The following is a 24579-nucleotide window of genomic DNA, read 5'->3' as shown; positions in this document are numbered from 1 at the left end:
CGAAATGAAGTAAAGTAAAAAAACAAACAAATAAACATAATAATAAAACAACTAACTTAAAGTACCTTGTGTATAATAAGGTAACGTAAAAGATAAACACAATGTGCTCTAGATGAAGTAATGCCAGGCCAGACAGAAAAAATAAACACAATGTGCTTTAGGTGGAGTAATGCCAGGCCAGACAGAAAAAATAAACTTAATGTGTTTTAGGTGGAGTAATGCCAGGCCAGACAGAAAAAATAAACACAATGTGTTTTAGGTGGAGTAATGCCAGGCCAGACAGAAAAAATAAACACAATGTGCTTTAGGTGGAGTAGTGCCAGGCCAGACAGAAAAAAATAAACACAATGTGCTTTAGGTGGAGTAATGCCAGGCCAGACAGAAAAGATAAACACAATGTGTTTATGATGGAGTAATGCCAGGCCAGACAGAAAAAATAAACACAATGTGCTTTAGGTGGAATAATGCCAGGCCAGACAGAAAAGATAAACACAATGTGTTTTAGGTGGAGTAATGCCAGGCCAGACAGAAAAGATAAACACAATGTGTTTTAGGTGGAGTAATGCCAGGCCAGACAGAAAAGATAAACACAATGTGCTTTAGGTGGAATAATGTCAGGTCAGACAGAAAAGTTATACACAATGTGCTTTAGATGGAGTAATGCCAGGCCAGACAGAAAAGATAAACACAATGTATTTTAGGTGGAGTAATGTCAGGTCAGACAGAAAAACACTTACAAATGGATAAACCATTGCTATTAAAACAAAACATTTTAGAATTAAAACAAAGTTTGAAATATATTCATTTCTTCCAGTCTTTGCAATAAGACATCTTAGTCTGTGGAATGACACCTAGAGTTGTTTTTATATCATACTACATCCACCTCTGTTTGAACACTAACTGGCGTCTCCCCAGAATCGGCAACTGATTCCTCTAGTTGATCAGGCTGATTCTCTTGACACCATGGTAAACATGAGCGTAATTTGGTGATTTGTATACGTATGCGAGTGAGCGTCTCCTTGCGCAGAAGAATGTAGATCCATGAGTCAAATATGGCATTAGTGACAGCTAGGGCCACGGCTGTATTATCCTTTGGGTCTTTTTCTGTCGTCCATTGTGCCGCAAAAGAGAGCATAGTAATCTGGAAAAAAGAAATTAGATATTTGAACAGAAGCACACCATTGGTACAACTTCTTGTGTACAGCAATATCTCCCAGTGTACTTCCCATGTACTGTTTGATTCCTTCCATAAATAATTATGTCTAGAACAGTCAATTACAATGTGTAACCTTTAAAAATTTTTAGCTTCTTCTTTACAAATTTCAAATAAATTTCGTGTATAGTATTTAAGATTAATGCTTCTAAGTTCGTGATAATGTTTTTCCGTTGAATTTTGATTCATTTTCATTACTGGAATGGATATTTAACCATGTCGACCAACGGGCTCCCAAACCTAACATACAGATACTATTATATACTCATATGTCGTACAAGTAATGTGCATTATAAAATACCAAAAATAAAACTGTTGATATTTGTTAGAAGATATTCAGCAAAATTATTAGCTGAACACATTCTTGTCGGTGACGAAAGACCTTGATATTCTTATACAGCGACCAAAAAAAAAAAACACCCTAAAAAAAGGTAAATTTAACAACGCTAGTCATATACATGACTGTAATTGACAATGGGCTTGGCAAATGAGCTGATAAAGATGTATGCTCACCATAACTGGCGCTGTGCAGACGAGAAACAGAGTGACGAGAACTACAAAGTAGACGGCTATGGACACTTGACTGCGAGTGCTCCGTGACAATTTAGTTCGACACAACGTTACTATGACCACACAGTTTGATATCACGATCACCAATATGACAAGAATTCCAAATATGGCAAAGACGAAGGCACTTGCACGATCGAGGACAGACTTGCCCAGATAATTTAAGAAACACCACGTGCCTGGATAAAAGTTAAAATTTGTACCAAATCCGAGCAGATGCAGACAGCTAAAAATAGCCGAAAACGCCCAGACAGACACAAGCATTATGTTCACTCGTTTACATTTTATTTTGAGCTTTATACGCCATTGGGAAAAGCACAGCAACGAATCTATCTAAAGACATCATACAGACAATTAGAGCTGATGACGTAATGGTAAACATCAGCGTAAAGGAGCTAAAGTTACAAAGATCTGGCGGGAAAACGTAGGTAAGGTTTGACGCAAAGCGAACAAGAATGGTGGGGAATATCAATAGTGAGCCTCCAGCATCTGTGATGACCAATCCAAGCACAAGTCTTTGAAATGGAGCCCATTTGTGACCTTTTGAGGACGAAATCAGCACATACAATGCCAAACCATTTCCGATAAATCCCAAAGAAAATATGAAATAAACTGGAATAGTGGTAGCAGCGATTGACTCCCGGAGAATCAGCTGATCACTCGAATTGTCACTCATTTCTTACTGCAGAGTAAATAAAAATATTTTGATTATGCTTAGACAGTTTGTAAAGTTTTCCTGGATCATCAATGTGACAAAAGCATGAAAAGCCCACACATATTTTTAAACTTGTTACATACACTTGACTAAGATGACTATTCAGCATCCTGCTCAATGTTTATTTCCTGTCTCTATCATATATACTACCGTGGTGTCATACTGTGGTGCCATATTACTATGGTATCATACTATCGTGGGGTCATATCACCGTGGTGTCTACCGTACATTCACTTTTTACATTATATTCTGTAAATTATAGGTTGTAAACGAAATACCGTACATTCACTTTTTACATTATATTCTGTAAATTATAGGTTGTAAACGAAATACCCAATCAACCGGGTACTCCTAATCGTTTATTTTTACGAAGGCCCGTGTATAGTGTACCATATTAAATACTCAGTGAGAACCGGTCGCAGTATCCTAGTGGTAGAGCGCTCGCTTCGTGATCGGAAGGTACCAGGTTCGATTGTCGTTCCCGGTACCGCGTCAAACCTAAGACGTAAATTAGACTTCCTGATCTGCGATTTTGAAGTATCTGTTGTATTTTAAGACTTTCTGATCTGTGTTATTGGAATATCTGTAGTATTTTATAATTCCTGATCCGTGTTAATAGAATATCTGTTGTATCATGTATATTCATTACTAGGAAAGGAAGTTATATTCATTTCATAATACTCATTTGACATACTTATAAAAAGTGAAAGTGAATCATTGGAAAACCTTGCAAGTTGTTTCGTTTTATATTATTTACGTGAATTCATAGTACGGTGTAATATGTGACCCACAGAAAAGAGTTATGTATGTTGTACAAATCATTTACACAAAGTCAATTATCTGAAACATTTACTTCTTAAGTTATATGTTAAGTGTACATTTGAGAATTCAGAAAGTGTCAGAATGGATAAAGCGTATTACTTGTATATAAAAAAAAAATAGAACAAAAGATTAATGGAAGTGATAGAAGAATTAGAATTAGACTACATGAACAATATGTGATGCTTCTAGCTGACAATGCTTGTTATAATATAGTCTTTGCTTGTAAGATTCATTATTTTAACTGCATTTTAGCAGAACTTGGCTTTAATTAATTAGTTCCGCATTTGATAAACCCATTTATTTCACAGATGCCTTTCAAAGGATTAATTTCTTTAAAATAACATGCAGTTTGTTTTAACACTCCAGTCAACCGTAGTGGATTTGAGTTACCGTGCCTACACTGGATTTCAAAGTTCATAAATTTCCTTGTAAAGATGATTTGCAGGATCCAATAAATGTTTCACGAAATCCTATCTTTACTCCTCACAAAAGTATTAACTGATGGAAGAACTTTAGACATACTGTGGTACAACATATTCAAGAGATTTTGTCAATCGAATGTGAATTCTCAAAAACTCACATATATTAATGAGCTTTTAAAACATTTAAAATCACATTTCCCCTAAAACTCAATTGCATCAAAACATCTTATAAAAACATTATAACGATAAATTAAAAACCAGACTTAATTCATAATAGACGACTTTTTCTTCAATAAATATGGAACACTCAGAATACTTACAAAGTTACTTTGTCAAAAACTCTGAAGCTGAATTAAAATGATGCTGGAATTCCTCACTAACAATATAAATGTAGGCTTTGGAGACCGTTTCGTCTGACTACCTGTTGGAATTTATATTGGCACTAATTGTGCTCGATCTGTTGTTAACAGACATATTTTGATATTCTTATGAATTGAAATTTATGCAAAAACTTCTGCATGAGTAAAAGGAAACATTTAGCTATGTCGACGAAGTTTTGTCAATTAACAATAGTCATTTCCATTCATATGTCAACTCGATATATCCCAGAGAACTGAAATAAAAGACCAAAAAGTCTATTAATTTGATGTTTTACTGACAATATCGAACTAACAACTAAACTATATGACAGCCGTGATGACCTCAGCATTTCCATCGTCATTTTCCCCTACTTATGTATTAATAATGCATTATCACCTGTATATAGTATCCATATTTCCCTATTGATTCGAGCGCAAGAGCACGGACAATTTTTAAACGGAGGCAGGTTACTGACAGTAAGTTGCTGTTACAGGACTATCATCTATCTCGTTAAAAGATATCATTTGAGAAATTCTGTGGTCGATATAATGACCTTGTTTGTAAATACAACCTATCGCTGGATCGTACTTTGACATTTTTCATTTAAATTGTTAAGCTGTTATTGTATCACCAATTTTACTACGGAGAATTCCGTCATTACATAGGGTTCATGGTGGATGTGTTCGGTCAACAAGGGATGCGTACTCCTCCTAGGCACCTGGCCTCGAGACCATAAACCGAGAACAGACTCAAGTCAAAATTTTGATTTTGAATATCTGAAGTTTTATTTAACATATATACTTAAAAATGTGCAGGTTTGTTTAATATTCCAATGTTAACATATGAAAATTTTGTTCCATTATCAAAATCATTTTAAAAGTTATATTGATTTGAAATTTTGACTTAAGTCTGTTCTCAGTTTATGGTCTTGGGGCCAGATCCCATTTGTGGTGTTTCCAGGGTTCCGTTTTTTTTTGCCCTGTTCACGATTTGTTTTGTTTACAGGATTTATGAGATAATCACTGATCACTGTTGGTTATCTTCATCTGCTTCATAAGCAGTGACACAACAAACTATAGTTTTGTTATGATCGCTGGAAAGTATGCAAACCATAGCAAGTACTTATTTCTAATTAAGAAAGAATTTTTATGTTATTCTATAAAACTTAACTTTAATTGTAAATAGGATTATGAAGACGATCAATCGTTAAATGTTATATCTTAAAATATACAAAACTGTTGTTCCAAACAAAAGTATATATTTTTCCATATTTTGAAATTATCTGACATGTTTTCAATCTGCATGTTAAAAACTCCAGTTTTTGGGTTTTATATGTGCTTTGAAATCTTATTTTCTGAAAAACTAGGAAAAGGAATATACCTAATTAACGACCTCAAAGAGGAAATAGCTTTGGATGAAATTATCCAAAAAATAGAACAAAAAAAGTATCAGAAATGTAACGAAAGTGCTAAGTAGAGAAGTAATGTAAACATGGATCGGATATCAGAAAGAGGTTTGGTAAAGAAAGTCCTAAAGAGAACGGAAAGTAGACGTACATGTATAGCCTCATAGGGACACAGCACTCTAGATAAACCAAACAGATCAATGTATTTGATAATAACACCGAGATTCCTAAAGAGAGGAATGGTTAGATATGGCCTCTTAGAGACACAGAACTCCGGATACTTGTAAAGTATCTTGGCTGATATGCAGGTGACACACCAAGTTTTCCTGTTTTGATAAGAGAAAACCACATTTTAAAAACAAATAAGTCTTCTGTTAAATCGAGTCATCAACGAGATCAATCAATGTTTAATAAGACTTTCAAAAGTAAATAAAACCCTCAGCTGAATGAGCTGTGACATTAGACCCTCAACAAACTAATTCAGAGAATTTGTGTCCCCCGCTTAGGGAAAAAAAAGAGAACATGCGCAGTTCGGAGGGGGGGGGTCAACCTGCCCCCTGTATTTGTAGAATCATTAAATGTATACATGTATATTGAAGCAAATTAAAAAAAATGCCAATATGGATATAAAGATTTGATTGCTTATTCTTTAATATGTGTATAGAAGATTATTTTTAATAACAGAATATTTATCACACTGTAATAATGATTTTATGAGTTTGTACACGCCAGACATCATAACTTTTTAATTTCACATGTAGAATAGCATCATTAAGTAACACCCCCCCCCCCCCCAATAAAAATAAAAAAAGAGAATCGTCCGGGGATTGATCCCGGGCTTCTCGCTTGCTAAGCGAGCAACATACCACTAGACCACGGAGGAACTTGATTAAACAGCAAATTAAATGCAAACATTAAGTCACATATAATGTTTACGTTTGATATTGTCAAAATTTTACACAATAAATGTTGTCTAATTTAGCCTTTACTAAACAGTTCTAAAAGATGTAATTAGAATATGAAGTCCGCCGCCAACCTGTATTATACGTAATAACTCTCCACATGCCCTGTGCTAAAAATAGTGCCAAGCGACTTTTAATACAGTAAATAAACACTTTGAGAGGGGCAAGAGAGGCCACAGGGAGTTATGGTATAAAATTTCATTGCAAAAGCTCAAAACCTCCTTGAGATATCGACCGGGAACGAAAGTTTTACACACAGACGGAATGTATGAATATACAACCTTGAACTTTGACCTTTTGACCTCAAAATCAATAGGGATCTTTCGTAGGCCACAGGGAGTTGTTATGTAAAATTTCATTGCAAAAGCTCAAAGAATTCGCGAGATATCGAAAAATATAACGAAAGTGTTAAAACAGACGGAATTTATGACCTTTGACCTTTTGATCTCAAAATAAATAGGGTTCTTCTTTAGGTCATAGGGAGTTGCTTTGCAAAATTTCATTGCGAAAGCTCAAAGGGTTCTCGAGATATCGCGCGGAAACGAAAGTGTTACAGACAGACAGAAATACAGACGGACGGACGGACGGACGGACTGACTGACGGACGGAGGGTAGGAAAGACAGACCCAAATTAATGTCCCCCACTTTCAGTGAAAGCGGGGGACAATAACATTTTCACTTTCCGACAAACGTTTTTGTACACTTTAGCAGAGAATTAATTTTGAAAGCTCTCAGACAACCTAATGGGAATGAGAAAAATAATAATCATTGAACAGTCCATCTCCAAAACATAACATGAACAAAGCCACTGTTCAAAGACAATGGCAATAAACAAAAATTTAAAAAATTAAAAAAAAGGGCGTGATCATTCTGATTATTTCGAATGATTGATGTTTAAGATATATACATGCATGTGCCAGCAAATACTGGTGAAAACATATCTCGCCAAATAACGTCCTACTTGAAGACATTTTTGTGAAAACATTAATAATCTACACAAGTTGGACATATGACTGAATAGAAAACGATATATAAGTGTTTTATGTACAAAAAATATGCTTTGTACAAGAATATAATCCAGTTTATATATATAGTGTTTATCTATCTATCTATCTATCTATCTATCTATCTATCTATTTATCTATCTATCTATCTATCTATTATATATATATGTTCTCAGTTTATGGTCTTGGAGGCAGGTATCATAAGATATTGACATAAATTTGAAGGTTGACATAGAATCATGTGTTGTACATATATGTGTCTTCTTACACTACATCATTTCTCCATGTTCTCAACACATCAATGTTTCCTATGGTTACCGTTGAACCCGTCTCTGTTACTTTGGTCTGGCAGATACGGCGTTCTCTCTCGCAACGTCGTTCTCTCTCAGAATTTCTACCTATACTGTTGTCATGGATGGATTCATTAACGATGTGAAGTCTACGTTCTAGTCCACGTTGCAGTTTTCTCAGCCCCAAAAGAGTCTCCTTTCTCAGCAATATGTAGATCCAAGGATCAATGATGGAGTTAGTCACCGCAAACCTCAGGACAAGAAGTTCTAGTTTACCATCGCCTCCCTTCTCTGATGCTTTCATTAAGGATGAAGCATGTGCAAAAATCACAACCTACCAAAAAAGAAGTTTTCATTCATTAACTGTCCATTTTGCCTTTTTTCTGACATACAGTCATATCCCTCTATTTTACAACTTTACTCCTCCACCCCTTTGGCAAATCGATAGGTGTTTTCCCAACGGAGACTTCAAGTCTATGTTTTTTTTCTAAAATTCTCCTTGTGTACAAATTGCATTGAAGAATTTGAGCTTGATTGTACGAAAGATTGGAACAGAATGCTCGACGATATCTGCTAAAATGCATGGATACAGGTAAAACTTTACATCTACGATTGGACGGTAATCACATTCTCATTTTTGCAATTGTTTATAAATATCTTTACATATAATCTTATCACATTATATGCTTAAAAGTAACTATGGTTTAATGATGTTTCAAAAAGCGTTAACAAAATTTCAAATTACAATGCTTGCATTTAATTTCTGGTGTATTTAGTTAAAGTCATCAACATGTACAGCATGCAAGACCCGTTGTGTGTAAAGTTACGGAAATTTATTGCAATCTAATATTTTTTACTGAAGGAGTATTTAAATCACCTGCAACAATTTACTTATTTTTTGCCCCCCCCCCCCCTTTAAAAAAAACAAAACTCATACACAATTCTAAAATTTCTTGTCACACAAGTCAAGATAAATAATTTTGTCCTATTTTTACTTCAGAGGTTTTCTGAATAACTTCACTAAAATCTGAATAAACTTAGAAATCAATATTTATTAATTTCCCTTTTTAAATAAAAAATAAAAAATACATGTATACCTACCATTTGTTGAATCCAGCTATTGGTGAAAATGAGAAAACTTCTATTTTTGGAGCCCAGTGTGTGATAAAATGACAAAATATACATACCTTTAGTGGGGCCCAGAATGTGGAAATAAATGACGAAAAGTATATGCCATACTGTACAGGGGAATAATTTCACGGGTTGTAATTTTCACGGTTTTCTCTCCCCTGACACGATCGCGGTTTGTTGAATTCGCGGAATCGGTATATAATAAAAGTTACCTCCCTTGTCTATATCCGTTTTATCCAGAACGACATTATTCACTTTAAAAACAACAGGGTAGGTTTATATAAAATACTTAGATTTAATAATTAATTGACGATAAATTAAAACAAGTGCAGTTAATAAAAGTCCTTTACTATAAACGTCGAATGACTTTCTTATATACTATTACGATGAGTGCATGTACACCCCAAAATCTTCTTTCCGAAGGGATAATACATCGCGGCAAAAAACCACTGGACGGTAAGAAGTGTGTTAATGTAGGTCGAAGAAATAATATCCTTCCACATCTTCAGCAAGTTCAATAGTTATTTGAATGATTTTTTAAAAACAAAATGTCGATAAAAACTAATACGCATGATAATGCAGGTAACAAATACACGTGGTCACATAGTTATGCACGGGTAATCAAAACCCATGACCCACGTGTTTTGATTGATCATGATGCATCGTGGGCTATTAAAACAGCTTTTTAACAAATACGGGTTTATTATCTGCTGATCTAAATTAGAGTAACGCGTGATAATTAAAATAATTGAATGACAAGTGCGACTCGTAATTACTGAAATGACCATGTAATACATGTATATATACCTATCGTAGTCTAATCTCAAATTTCCAAATATAACATGGAGGTTATTGAAAACTTATTCACTGTTTCTTGAATTCACGGATTTATTAACACCGTGAATATAGCGAATATTAACACCGCGAGTTATTTTCCCCCTATACAGTATAAGTAGCGCTCAGCAGGTGGTGAAAATGACAAATAATACTTACCTTTATTAGGGCCCAGTACGTGGTGAAAATGACAAAAAAAAACTTATCATTACTGGGGCCCAGCACGTGGAGAAAATGACAAAAAAAACCTTATCATTACTGGGGCCCAGCACGTGGAGAAAATGACAAAATAAACTTACCATTAGTGGGGCCCAGCACGTGGTGAAAATGTCAAAATATACTTACCATTAGTGGGGCCCAGCACGTAGAGAAAATGACAACGATAACTACCAAGAACAGGATGATGTACACATCACTTCTAACGCGTCGTCTTGAGGACAAGTTATTTTCCCGTCTAATGTTTCTACACACAGTCACAATCACAGAGATGTTTAACGAGATCGTGCAAATCAGAATGAGCAATCCAGAAATGGAGTAAATGAAGGAATTGATGCGGTCTACGGTAGTTCCTCCCACAAAGTTGAGAAAACACCATGACTTGGGATAGTAATTGTATGTAGATCCTAGACCCATTAGATGTAAGGTGGAAAGAATAAGTCCAATGAACCAAATCAATGCAAGAATGCAGTTTGTTCGTCGACCTTTGTTCCCTGAATTGTAATGAAATGGATAGAGAATCGCAAAGAAACGATCAAAGGACATTGCACAAATGATCATTGCAGATGATATCAAAGTAAATGTGTATATAAATGAACTGTAATCACATAGCTCTTTTGGAAATTCAAATGTAAAGTTTGAAGCGTAACGACTCATTACTGTTGGATACACCAGAAGAATACCACCTCCGTCAGTTATAGCCAATCCACACACAAGCCTATAAAACGGTCGCCATTGATGGTTTTTGGAAGACAAAATCAGCACCACGAGAGCAATTGCATTTCCAATCACCCCAAAAGCAAATTGAAGAGCAGGAGGCGTAGGAGATTCCCATATACTTTCGCCAGTTGAATTGCTGGAAATTGATTTGTTCATTTTCAAAACAAAAATTTAGAAAATTTCACGTTAGATACCACCAAAAATTCTTCAGTTTTGTGTATCAAATTTTGCCAAGAATTCAAATAGTCATCTATATGGAGAGATCATAGGAATGTGTACCCTCCCTTTTGAAACAAGCACGTGTCCTCATGTGTTCTCGTAAAAATGTATTTGCTCCGGTTACTTCTGTATAAATAGGTCAACAAGTTAAAAGTAGCCTTTATCAGGGCAAAAAGTTAAATAGCCTTAAAACTTTTAGAGAATAACGTTTATCGTTAATATATTGAAAATGGTTGCTATACACTCCTGTCTGAATCTTGTTGCTGATATAACCTCCTGTCCGTATCTAAGTTAACGTCCCTCTAAGGAAAGTGTAGATAAAAAGTTCATAAATCAAAGAAAAGGAGACAAAATGTTCAAATCCTATTTCAAAAGGTGAAAGGCCACCCTGTATCCTCATTACCACGTTTTCATAATACATTATCTATAAACAAAAGTTTCACAAGGAGGAAAAAATCATCCAAAGAAAGAAATTAATTTCACTACAGGCTTAGCAGGCTTCATAAACGTATTGTATTCGAGGGTTAGTGATCGAATCTAACCTTGGTTTAAGTACTGTTATCAAAATAGTTTGTCCTAAATTCCTCTGGTGTGCACACATATGATTATGATGAGTGATTGTTGACAGAAATAAAATGGCAGAAAGGTGTCTGAGATACACTCAATAAATATGAACACCGAATAAACATAAGAGGCACAGTTGTAGTAATGTTTTAGTAAATAACATTTCTATAAACCATATTTGTTTGTAGTTTGTTTCAAAAGGACATCTTTTTCATCGTTTGAATTTTGACTTCAGGATAGATCTTGTAGAGTGTTAATGACGGTGGGGTACAGATATATGTAAACTGATTATAAAACAAGAAAAAAGAAACAGTGGCACGTCAAATGGAAAAGAAGATTGGCGAAGAAAACTGGCAAAATGCCTATTGTGAGACAATCAAGAAATTAAATATCAATTATAACAAAATATTTTCTTTGTTTTTCATTTAATAATAACAAATACTTTCTGTAAAAACTTCACAAATTGCAACAATCTAATAAAAATTTGAAATTATGCGTCCTTGAAATGGCATATATACACACCAAAGAGGGAAAAATGATCAATTCGTCATACTAAAATATAATTCTTCCATATGAGTGGGTCTTCACTCCATATTTTTTTTTTGAAAGATTTTACTCAAAGTATGCGTAAAACTATACATTTTATATACATACATATACATAAACAGGCTTTTTGACATCATAGACAGCTGATTTTCCATAAAAATAAAATTTACTTCCTTGTAATTTGTCATTTGCAAAATTATTTTGTTAAAAAGCATTGTACACACAATAACTATGAAGTAGATATTAAAAAATTGTTTGAGTTTCTGATTGACAATATCTATGTAGTTTTTGAAGATCAGGTCTTCCAACAATCTGTTGAATTTCCATGGGTACCCATTCCGCCCCTTAATTATCAGCAAACCTTTATTTGTACTCATATAAAGCAGAGTTTATTTAAAAATTATAAATGAAAGGAAGAGGACCCTTGCTTTGGCCTTCGACTCGACATTTAGATATATATCGACGACATATCAAATAACGATAGTCATATGACTCGATACATCCCAGTGAACTTGAAATAAAAAATTCCAACATTCTTTCAATATCAACTTCACAGTACTATTGTGTAGAATCAGAAGATTTTTAACAAATTTTGTTGATGACCAATCACGAGACACGAAAATTTTCGAGTTCCAATTTTATTAATGAAGCAGCTGTCTATGATACCAAAAAGTCTAGTTTTTAGTTTATAGTGAGGAATAGTTGTATAAAGTGTAGAAAAGTAATGCAAGATGAAATTTATAATCTCCTAGAAATAATAAATGCGCATTTTTTCATTGGTTTATATTTGAAATTGAGAATGTAAAAAAATAAAAGTAATAATAATCATCACGTTCGGAAATGACTAGAATTAAATATAGGAATTGTATCATCGTATAATATACAAGGTAAAATGTTGATACATTCTTTAGATTTATTAAATTCATTTAAACAAATCTTTACGTTTAAATTAGGGCTTTTGATATAGCTTTTAACCGTATCTATAGACTCGTATAACATAGATTTTAACGGTATCTATGGGCTCCTTTGATATAGCTTTTAATGGTATCTATGAGCTCGTTTGATATAGTTTTTATTAGTATTTTTGGGATAGTTTGTTCCATGTAACTTTGTTTAACCTTTGTAAAATTTTGGAAAACGTTTAGAACATGTAAAATGATTCTATAGATTTTTTTATCACATAATACACTATTTTTTTTATATTACTTTTGGTAAAAAAAAATCCAATGTTACTTTAATATTTTAAAAGATCCTTTTATTTCTAAATAAAAACATTTCATCTTTCAATATGGTGTTAGATTTATCAACACTTTTGTCGATCGTTGTTATTTTAGCAATGGCATGTCTCATAAACACATTATAGATATCTATAGAAATTTTACCAAAATACACGAACAAAGGAAAATGTAAACAGTTTTCAATATCATTGCTCTGCTAAAACGATGATATATTGAGTATATCTACAGTATGAAATACATGATATATCTTTTTCACTTACTGCAGAAACCGGATTATCATGAATGTCAAGATACTAAATACTTTAGGGAAAATACAATAGTTATTAAGGAAAAATAATGTTTTGACAACAGTTTTCCGGTTATATCAGATAATACATTTTATGAATTTTTCCTGGCAGTGGTCAGTAAATGTAAGCTAGATATGGACTGAAATACATTAAAGAACATCCACTTCAGTATAAAGAGGTCAACAATGGGCCAACAATTTCTCGTTGTTCAGAATTTGTTCAAGACTATAACTGATAGTAATATGAAGGCATTTGTCTTGTTCTATATATTGCGATCATATTAGAAATGTACCGAGTTTTCAATTCTTTTGCATTGTGCTTTTCATAGAAAAATCTATAAAATCTGTAGTAAGTCATTGTCAAATTTCATTATTAATTCTTTTGTTTCTTAACACAATTTTACGTTGCTTTGAGGAATGAGTTCATATGTCAACATTTTGTTCCTTACTTTCACTTAATCGTAATTCCAGAGGCACGGTTAAAAAAACTAATTCTATCTTGCATGGTGAACATTAAGGAAGTGTATACTTTATTATTGTTTTTTTCTTGAACGATTTTATAACCATCCTATCTCCTTTATTTATTTATCATCCTTCCCTAAATTTTTTTCATTCAAAAAAAAAAAAAAAAAAAAAAAAAAAAAAAAAAAAAAAAAATTCAACCCCAGGTAAACTTTGTTGATATTGTAGCACTGATTTTAAAAAAAGCCCAAAATATTAGGAAATAGTAATCAGACAAATAGAGAGATATATGAGATTTAACGTACATACATAATTATCCACGATTTACAAATTTTGATAAAAAAAATCTCACTATAACCTTTTGTGAGCTAAAACAGTAATCTGCCATACAAATTAACAACTATAGTCATGTATTAAAATTGTGATAGTTGTAACCTTTAAAACCACACTTCGGAAAAAATAATTGATGAGGTACAACCACAGCACAACTCCGTGCTTCTTTGTCCTTTCACTGCAGTCTTTAAGCCTTGAATTAAGAAAGGATGAATTGTATCTTGTTAGAGAGAATGCTCGTTATATGTACCCTTCGTGATTGTAAATACTTTAATTTTCTCCAAAGTATGTGGTCTTGAACTCGGTTCTTCTGTTCTCTTCGAAGTTGTCCTCGACCCAGTTTGCGTTACCACATGATACACTATTTTTTTTTATATTACTTTTGGTAAAAAAAATCCAATGTTACTTTAATATTTTAAAAGCTCCTTTTATTTCTAAATAAAAACATTTCATTTTTCAATATGGTGTTAGATTTATCAACACTTTTGTCGATCGTTGTTATTTTAGCAATGGCATGTCTCATAAACACATTATAGATATCTATAGAAATTTTACCAAAATACACGAACAAAGGAAAATGTAAACAGTTTTCAATATCATTGCTCTGCTAAAACGATGATATATTGAGTATATCTACAGTATGAAATACATGATATATCTTTTTCACTTACTGCAGAAACCGGATTATCATGAATGTCAAGATACTAAAGTGTTCTGTGAATCAATGTCCTTGCATTTTATCGGCAATACCTTTATCACCCCCCCCCCCCAAAAAAAAAAAAAAAAACTATTTTAGGGAAAATACAATAGTTATTTAGGAAAAATAATGTTTTGACAACAGTTTTCCGGTTATATCAGATAATACATTTTATGAATTTTTCCAGGCAGTGGTCAGTAAATGTAAGCTAGAGGTACAACCGCAGCACAACTCCGTGCTTCTTTGTCCTTTCACTGCAGTCTTTAAGCCTTGAATTAAGAAAGGATGTAAAGGATGAATTGTATCTTGTTAGAGAGAATGCTCGTTATATGTACCCTTCGTGATTGTAAATACTTTAATTTTCTCCAAAATATGTGGTCTTGAACTCGGTTCTTCTGTTCTCTTCGAAGTTGTCCTCGACCCAGTTTGCGTTACCTTTGACGGATACCTACGGCGTTCTCTCTCCGAATTTCTGTTAATACTGTTGTCATGGATAGATTCGTTGACAATCTTTATTCTGAGCATCAACCCTCTTTTTAGTTTTCTTAGCCCAACAAGAGTCTCTTTTCTTAGTAATATATAGATCCAAGGATCAATGATAGAATTGGTCACAGCGAATCTCAAAGCGAGAAGTTCTAACTGACCACCTTCTATATCTGATGTTTCCATTAAGGATGCAGCATGTGAAAAGATCACAACCTGAAAGCCAAATAATAATTGAATAATAAATATTAAAATGAAGGCAAAACATTTTAAGAATAAAAAGATAAAACGAACTATTTATGAAAGACGTATTGCAAAACTATGCATAAAAATCCTAAATATCATAAAGAAATTTAATTTAAAAAAAATCCAAATAAAAAGTATGACATTCTTTCCCCTCAATACGTAGTTATTTGTAATCCAAATTTTTATGTATAAAACAGGAGAGGAGAAAAATGTGCCAGACTAGACAGATTTGAATCCGGGCCCCCTGAATCTCTAGTCAGATGCTCTACTAACTGAGCTACAACATGTATCTGGCCACCGTAGACTAAGTGCGTTTGACCGTCACATTCCTCCCTCCTTAAAGGTTTTCGCCCATCGAAAACACCAACTCAGGCTCTTTCATGACAGGTCTTTCACCTGTCCCTTCCAGGGCACGACACGGTACCAAATGATACAGGAGAGGAGAAAAATTCGAGGGACCAGACCGGGATTGGAACCCGGGCCCCCTAAATCTCCAGTCAGGTGCTTTACCAACTGAGCTATCTAGCCCTCGGCGATCGAACCCGTCTGCCCGCCACATGTATGTTATAGAAATATTTTTGTATGTTGTCTTTAAAGGTTTTGGAAATTATTGGTGACTTTAATAGAGCTATCTCCATTAATATTGTGTTTTTATGGCTATTGAAAATTTTTATTTATTTAGCACAAAAATTATACGCTAAGCTCGATGTTCATTCTTGAAATGTTTTTTCAATGTTCAAAGATGATTTCCTTTTTTTAAAAAAAGCATCAGTATAGCTTTTGAAAGATCATCATTCTCTGTGATTTGCAATGAGATATACAGTGAAACTTTGGTATCTCGAACACTGGTATCTCGAATACCATGAATATGTCAAACTGATTTGGAAGTCTAAATCTATACGTCAGTTTTAAATTCAATAACCCATGCTGAAAAAAAAACGTTCCAGAGTTTTAAGGAAAATGAAACCAATTTAGATCATTCAACCCTCTATTATTCTTACTGGTTCATAGATTACTCACTGGGAATAAAAATAAAAAAATGTTACTTTAAAGGAATTTAATTTGTTGCTAGTCTGGACATTAAAACCAGTTATTGTGAATAACATTTTGTAAATTTTTAAAAATTTTGAAACGATTCATTGCTCGCCTTGATAAACGTTTCTTTCTAAGGCTGGATGCTTAACAGATGTATGTCATTGAATATTGTTATTGTAAGCACCTATGATTTCTAATGCTACCTTCAAATTACAGCAATTTTTAAACTAGGATTTTTGAAAAAAAATCGAATTTTCCTACCATGAGCGGAGCCCAGCATGTAGTGAAGATGACGACAATGACCAGTAAAAAGATGATGATGTAGACGTCATTCTTCACGCTTCGTCCTGTTGATATCTGACTGCCTCGTCTAAGTTTTCTGCACACATTCAAAATCACAGATATATTTAGAAAAAGGGTACAAATCAAAATAAGCAATCCAAAAATGGAATATATATAAGAATTGATACGGTCTTCAATGGTTCCTCCTACAAAGTTGAGGAAGCACCAGGAATAGGGATAGTAATTGTAGCTGGACCCCAGACCCATTAGATGTAGGGTGGACAGAAGAAGTCCAATCAACCAAATCAATGCAAGAATGAAGTTTGTTCGACGGCCTTTGTTCCCCGAGTTGTAAAAAAATGGATAGAGAATGGCAAGAAATCGGTCAAAAGACATAGCACAAATGATCATTGCGGATGATATTAACGTAAATGTGTAAATAAACGAACTGTAATCACAAAGCTCTTTTGGAAATGTAAACGTGAAGTTTGACGCGTAACGACTCATTACTGTTGGATACACCAGAAGAATTCCACCTCCGTCAGTTATGGCCAACCCACATACAAGTCGGTAAAATGGCCGCCATTGATGATTTTTTGAAGAGAAAATTAGCACAACAAGAGCAATCGCATTTCCAATCACCCCAAAGGCAAACTGAAGAGCAGGTGGTACTGCAGATTCCCAAATATCCGTAGAGGAGTTACGAAAATTTGACGAGTTCATATTTATAAATCTAGCACACCAATTTAAAAGTTGTTACAAAAATGAAATTGTCAATGCTCCATGACAGAGAATTGGGAAGGCGGAACTTGAATTAAGCAATACTGATAAGACTGCTCTTTGCTACGTTTTGAACAATTTAAAAAAAAAAAATCTTTGCACACCCCTAATCCCAAAGAAACATATTACATGTAAAATAACAAATCACATGCATGTTTTACGTGATAAAATTCAACATGAGATCAAAATAAAAACTTGAAGGTTATCAACAGCAAATCAAACTATTATTATTAATTAACAACTCCGAACTTATAAAATGATTTCAGGTGTCGAGAAACTTGAATGTTCCATAAAAAAGAAAGTTATTTTCATTGTTGATCCTATAAGATCTGTTGCTATAAATGCACACAAATGGCATTTAAGAAAATTAATTGTGTTCCTGCATTGATGCCTTTTGACGTGTCTAGGGGGAAATTGGAACATGATTGTAAGCGTTCTCCAGCAAATTCAGAAAGGTCGATCCTAAGGGATCCAAAAGAATAATTTGACCTGAATTAGTTCATTATTATTTTCAATGAAAAATCTTCTGTGGATAAAACAGACAAAACTGTCCATATGAAATCGCGAGCCGAACTCTTTATTTTCTTCTCTGGTGAATTTTTTAGTCAAATTTATTTGCTACAAATACATTTCAAGCATTCCATTTTTTAGTAACTAAGATTTGAAAAAAGCCATTCAATTCTAGATTATCGTTCTGGTCTTCTTTGGAAAAATTGCAATTCAAAACATTAAAAATGATTTCTTATCTACATTATAGGACATCGTTATGACAAATTAATATATTATGCTCACTTCAACTTTTTAAGCTCAGTGATATCCCTTACAAAAAAAATACTATAGTAAACTATAGTTAACTATAATTTACTAAATTAACTATAGTGATAACTTTGACATTATGAAACTATAGTTAACTATAACGATAACTTTGACACTTTGATTTACTAAAGTGATAACTTTGAAAACTATAGTAATCACTTTGAACACTTTGATTTACTATGGTGATAATTTTGAAAACTTTGATTTACTTAAGTGATAACTTTGAAAACTTTGATTTACTATAATGATAACTATGACACTATAATGATCACTTTGAAAACTTTGATTTACAATAGTGATATCTTTGAAATTTTGATTTACTTTAGTTAACTATAGTAAACTATAGTTTACTATGGTATATTTTTGTTAGGGAAATTATGTTCACTTCACTTTTCATTTCTCTGATATATTATACTTCACTTTTCAAACCTCCGTGATATATTATGCGTCACCTTTCTAACCACTTTGATATGTTATGTTTATACTTCATCTCTCTAACATCTGTGATTTATTATGCTTCACCTTTCTAAAGTCTGTATTATGCTTATACCTTTCTCACCTCCGTGATTTATTATGCTTACTTCAACTTGTAACCTCTGTGATGTTATGCTTCATCTTTAAAACCCCTGTGATATATTATGCTTATACCTTTCTATCCTCTGTGATATATTACGCTTATATCTTGCTAACCTCCGTGATTTATTATGCTTACTTCAACTTGTAACCTCTGTGAAGTTATGCTTCCTCTTTATAACCTCTGTGATATATCATGCTTATACCTTTCTACCCTCTGTGATATATTGTGCCCACTTTACCTTTCTAACCTCTGTGATATATTATGTTGATACCTTTCTAACCACTGTGATATATTATGTTTATACCTTTCTAACCTCTGTGATATAATATGTTGATACCTTTCTACCCTTCTAACCTCTGTGATATATAATGTTTATACCTTTCTAACCTCTGTGATATATAATGTTTATACCTTTCTAACCTCTGTGATATATAATGTTTATAACTTTCTAACCTCTGTGATATATTATGTTTATACCTTTCTAACCTCTGTGATATATTGTGTGTATACCTTTCTAGCCTCTGTGATATATTGTGTTTATACCTTTCTAACCTCTGTGATATATTATGTTTATACCTTTCTAACCTCTGTGATATATTGTGTTTATACCTTTCTAACCTCTGTGATATATTATGTTTATACCTTTCTAACCTCCGTTGATATATTATGCCTCACCTTTCTAACCTCTGTGATATATAATGCTTCACCTTTCTAACCTCTGTAATATATTACGTTTTTACCTTTCTAACCCCCGGGATTTATTATGCTTACTTCAACTTGTAACCTCTGTGATGTTATGCTTCATCTTTATAACCCATGTGATATATTAAGATTATACCTTTATTACCTCTGTGATATGTTGATACCTTTCTAACCTCTGTGATATATTATGTTTATACCTTTCTAATCTCTGTGATATATTGTGTCCACTTTACCTTTCTAACCTCTGTGATATATTATGTTTATACCTTTCTAACCTCTGTGATATATTATGTTTATACCTTTCTAACCTCTGTGATATATTATGTTGATACCCTTCTAACCTCTGTGATATATAATGTTTATACCTTTCTAACCTCTGTGATATATAATGTTTATACCTTTCTAACCTCTGTGATATATAATGTTTATACCTTTCTAACCTCTGTGATATATTATGTTTATACCTTTCTAACCTCTGTGATATATTGTGTGTATACCTTTCTAGCCTCTGTGATATATTGTGTGTATACCTTTCTAGCCTCTGTGATATATTGTGTTTATACCTTTCTAACCTCTGTGATATATTATGTTTATACCTTTCTAACCTCCGTTGATATATTATGCCTCACCTTTCTAACCTCTGTGATATATAATGCTTCACCTTTCTAACCTCTGTAATATATTATGTTTTTACCTTTCTAACCCCCGGGATTTATTATGCTTACTTCAACTTGTAACCTCTGTGATGTTATGCTTCATCTTTATAACCCATGTGATATATTAAGATTATACCTTTATTACCTCTGTGATATGTTGATACCTTTCTAACCTCTGTGATATATTATGTTTATACCTTTCTAATCTCTGTGATATATTACGTTTATACCTTTTTAACCTCTGTGATATATTGTGCTTCACCTTTATAATCTCTGTGATATATTATGTTTATACCTTTCTAACCTCTGTGATATATTATGCTTCACCTTTCTAACCTCTGTGATATATTAAGATTATACCTTTCTAACCTCTGTGATATATTATGCTTCACCTTTCTAATCTCTGTGATATATTGTGCTCCACCTTACCTTTCTATGTGATATATTGTGCCCCACTTTACCTTTCTATGTGATATATCTTGGAGGATTCTGTGATATATTGTGCCCCACTTTACCTTTCTATGTGATATATCTTGGATCAGATGGGGTGTTGCAGTACGAACAACTCAAACGTGAAGTGATTTATATAAGCAATAAGCAATAAAAACATAGACTATAATTTCCACATTTATTAAGTTATTTTGTCATTTATTTTGTCGCATCTGTTCAATAGAAAATTACTCAAAGAAATTATTCTTTGTGGCTTGTATTGGTGTCTTATCGAATATTCATCCTTTTGTATGGCAGAGAACTTTAATAATTTATGTCTAAGCAAAATATAGCTGACAGAAAAATCTTTAAAAACAGGTAAAACATAAATTGATTACAAAAGTTTGTTCAGTATTCCTCTAATTTATATTTGTGCTTCAAAAGCTTACTATTTGGAAAAAATTGTTTCATAATGAAAAAGCTGCAAAACAGTAACAATGCAAATACTGTTACTTTTGAAGGGTGATATGGTAGGTACAATGCACATCTGTTTTATTTTTGTAGGTTATGTTTAGCATCGTGGTGGTGGTGGGGTATAATTCTTACAACATTTTACTACCCTTTTACTACCCTTTTAATCGATAGACCGACTTTTATTTGGTTTTTTACATTTACTGCGACATACATATCTTATCTTAAAAGTGTTTCCCAATTTCACAAGCATGATGGAAATTTGTACCTGAGATAAGTGAAAAACAATTTGACTACCTGTTTTAAAGCACTGTTTATCAGGGGAATAGTTCATGGAATTGCTGAACTATTGCATAATATTACCTTTATCTGAAGTATTCCTATCAAAACAAATTGACACAAATTTCTTTATTGCACACTAAATAAGTCATTTAGTTTACATAACTTCGTATAGACACTGAGAAATGTGTTTAAAAAGCTAGTTCCTTCTGTTTTTATGTGGAATTGTCTCACAGATGCTGGTAAAAATTTCGTTTATCCCAGTCGACAGAATTCGGCCCCAGTTCACTATAGGGCAGTAATTAAATTTTTGACAGGGTCAATAAATGTTATTAAATGAAAGCATAAGCAGGTTTAATTTAGTATCTCATAACTTTTCGTGTATATAAAAGTAAAAATATAGAGTATTTTTCAGTGACCCCCATAAGGCAATGACAGTGAAAATCCCCCTCCCTTCAGGAGGATTCAGGAAGGCACCTCACTGGTTTTGACATCTTAAGTGTTTCTCCTAATGCTTGTAATTTGACTTAGTTGAACAATTTGCAGAAGAACATTGCTTTCTTGTAAGTTTGACTTGATCCAGATTTGAACAATAATATATAGGTTTGACTTGATCCAGATTTGAACAATAATATATAGGTCATAAAAAAAGATTCTAATGACTTATGTTAAACTGCACTAAAACGCAATACAAAAGTTTACTGAATTGGAAATCAAAATACATAAGGAATTTTATATTCCGTCAATAAAGAAAAAAATTGAAAAAAAATCTATTACACAATCAATCCGAAATCTTAAATGCTATCAAAAAACTAATTTTAAAGAAATGGTCTTTCAGTGAACATGGTGAACATTATGAACAATATTAGCTCTGGAGACATATTCCATGACGCCTATTAGGGCGTCATGGTAAATATGCCTGTAGAGCTATAGTTGTTCATAACACCATGTTCACTGATACAACGTTATGACTTATATATGTATATAGAGGAAGAAAAGATAGAGTATGCAAATTTATCTCATACGTGTGGTGGATACTACCCATAAGATAAACCTATGCTTTATCCACTTGTAGGTCTATACTTTATCAATATCATTTCCGGTTTTAAAACAATCCCTCACATCAAGATGTAAATTTATCGAATTTTCTAAAGTTCCTGCATTATCAAATGAATGCTAATGAGCAAAGATTTTCGTCAACATCAAGAAAAGTGAAAACTCGTTTTACCTCAATAAATGCCAGTACTGGCTAATGGAATTACGGATGTTAACCCCCCTCCCCCATCCGCCCAAAATCGTTCTCATAAGAAACGTTAGGCCTAGCAGTGAAGTTTGTGTTGCATGATTCATTAGACCATGCAGAAAAGTCAAGTCAATTTCAATTTCAACAATGTTTTCTTACGTTATACTATATAGCTTACCATGGTTCTACAAGTAGCCTAGCACTGTCGCTGTATACAAAATTACTTCAGAGAAAGATTCGTGAATCCCCAGTCCTTACACAACTGTACAACTTCCAGTCAAAATATTATAAAATGAATCAAGTACAATATATCATTACATCGAATGCTGACTGATGTTTGTAGTACCATTTTTTACACACTGAATTTTTAACGCATTTTTCCATTTGCCCGGGTATGACAAGGACCGGTGACCGGTCGACAGGGGATACTTACTCCTCCGTGCCATCTGATCCCACGTCTGATGTTTTAGAGGTCTGTATTTGCTCTGCTTCTGATTTGTATTGTTTGAAAGAACTTCTGAGATTGAATGCTGTTCGTTATCTCCATATTTTATCTCCAACAGATTATCACATATGTTTCAAAAGATGATGCAGATATACGGGAGTCGTTCAAAAAATACGTAGACAATATCCTTCATCACCATATTAATTTTAAAAGATTTAAGATCAACACATTTTCATTGGTAAAAACATTTATTTTGACGATGTGAAGGGTCATTCAACTTGATTTAATGGACCTCATGTTACTCAATTTTAAGAACAACATGTTTTTTCACCAAGGAGCACGCTTAACAACATTGTAACGCCAAAAACAACATCGAGAAAGTGTCTAAAAATTACTCTACCTTTCGCTTCACACACAGTTTGTAGCGTCTTACCCATTCATAAAAATGTGTCCATAACACTTGACACCTAGTTTGCTAACAATTGTTCGAATAGCTTAAATTAGATTGTCAGTGTTTTCAAATTTTTTACCACCTAACTCTGCTTTTACAAATTCTGCAACAGTGAAGCACACATCACGTTTCATGACGTTTCTAAGTCTTTTGAAGGTTTTTAACTATAACCTGTTTCTTCGTAGACCGTCCATCGTCCAATTAAAAGTCTTTACTACTAAAAAACTTTATTTATATACAAATGTAAGGTTCAATTTTTATATTTTTCATGGTTCCTCCAGCATTTTCATAGCTTGTTTTAGAGGTTTCCATAATGCAAAGCAAAATTTTATCACTACTTGCTGCTCTGTGACGTCCTTGACATCATCGTTTTTTTTTTGTTTTTTTTAATGAAGTCCATCTGTCTTTAAAAATTGATATCTGTTAAACAAAGCAGTGTATTACATTACATTTTAGAATCTGAAGTAATAGAGCAATAATAAATTTGAACATTTAGATTATATTAATTCGTTTAAGCGCTATTTACTAGAGGTATGACTATAGACATTATGAAGTGTATAATTAGTATATCAATCAATTTCGACCCTGCTCCGTGACCCCATTTTTGCTGTCTTAAATCTTTAATAATTTTGATAAATATCAAGATATTTTCAATTTCTGACTCAGATTATTTGAATC

The 24579-nt window shown here is 33.1% G+C and overlaps 3 protein-coding genes across 3 annotated transcripts; all 3 read right to left on the bottom strand.

Moving 5' to 3' along the window:
- Positions 1-503: 503 nt before the first annotated feature.
- LOC133191832 (thromboxane A2 receptor-like) lies at positions 504-2503 on the bottom strand. Its single transcript, XM_061327562.1, has 2 exons — positions 1727-2503; positions 504-1141 (listed from the first exon to the last, which is right to left on the bottom strand). The coding sequence occupies exons 1-2, from the start codon at positions 2042-2044 to the stop codon at positions 869-871; spliced, it is 591 nt and encodes a 196-aa protein (XP_061183546.1). The 5' UTR covers positions 2045-2503; the 3' UTR covers positions 504-868.
- A 5231-nt stretch (positions 2504-7734) lies between these two features.
- On the bottom strand, positions 7735-10827 carry LOC133191760 (prostaglandin E2 receptor EP4 subtype-like). Its single transcript, XM_061327497.1, has 2 exons — positions 10071-10827; positions 7735-8094 (listed from the first exon to the last, which is right to left on the bottom strand). Exons 1-2 carry the CDS (start codon positions 10815-10817, stop codon positions 7735-7737), a joined length of 1107 nt encoding a protein of 368 aa, XP_061183481.1. The 5' UTR covers positions 10818-10827.
- Positions 10828-15315: 4488 nt separating this feature from the next.
- LOC133191759 (prostaglandin E2 receptor EP4 subtype-like) lies at positions 15316-24095 on the bottom strand. Its single transcript, XM_061327496.1, has 3 exons — positions 24073-24095; positions 17032-17785; positions 15316-15705 (listed from the first exon to the last, which is right to left on the bottom strand). The coding sequence occupies exons 1-3, from the start codon at positions 24093-24095 to the stop codon at positions 15316-15318; spliced, it is 1167 nt and encodes a 388-aa protein (XP_061183480.1).
- Positions 24096-24579: the final 484 nt, after the last annotated feature.

The sequence above is a fragment of the Saccostrea echinata genome, unplaced genomic scaffold (assembly GCF_033153115.1).
Source record: "Saccostrea echinata isolate AGI-Se365-2 ecotype Australia unplaced genomic scaffold, CSIRO_AGI_Sech_v1 ptg000024l, whole genome shotgun sequence".
In the NCBI taxonomy this organism is placed as follows: domain Eukaryota; kingdom Metazoa; phylum Mollusca; class Bivalvia; order Ostreida; family Ostreidae; genus Saccostrea; species Saccostrea echinata.
Note: the sequence above shows the minus strand (reverse complement) of the source record. Positions and strands in the feature narration are given on the sequence as shown.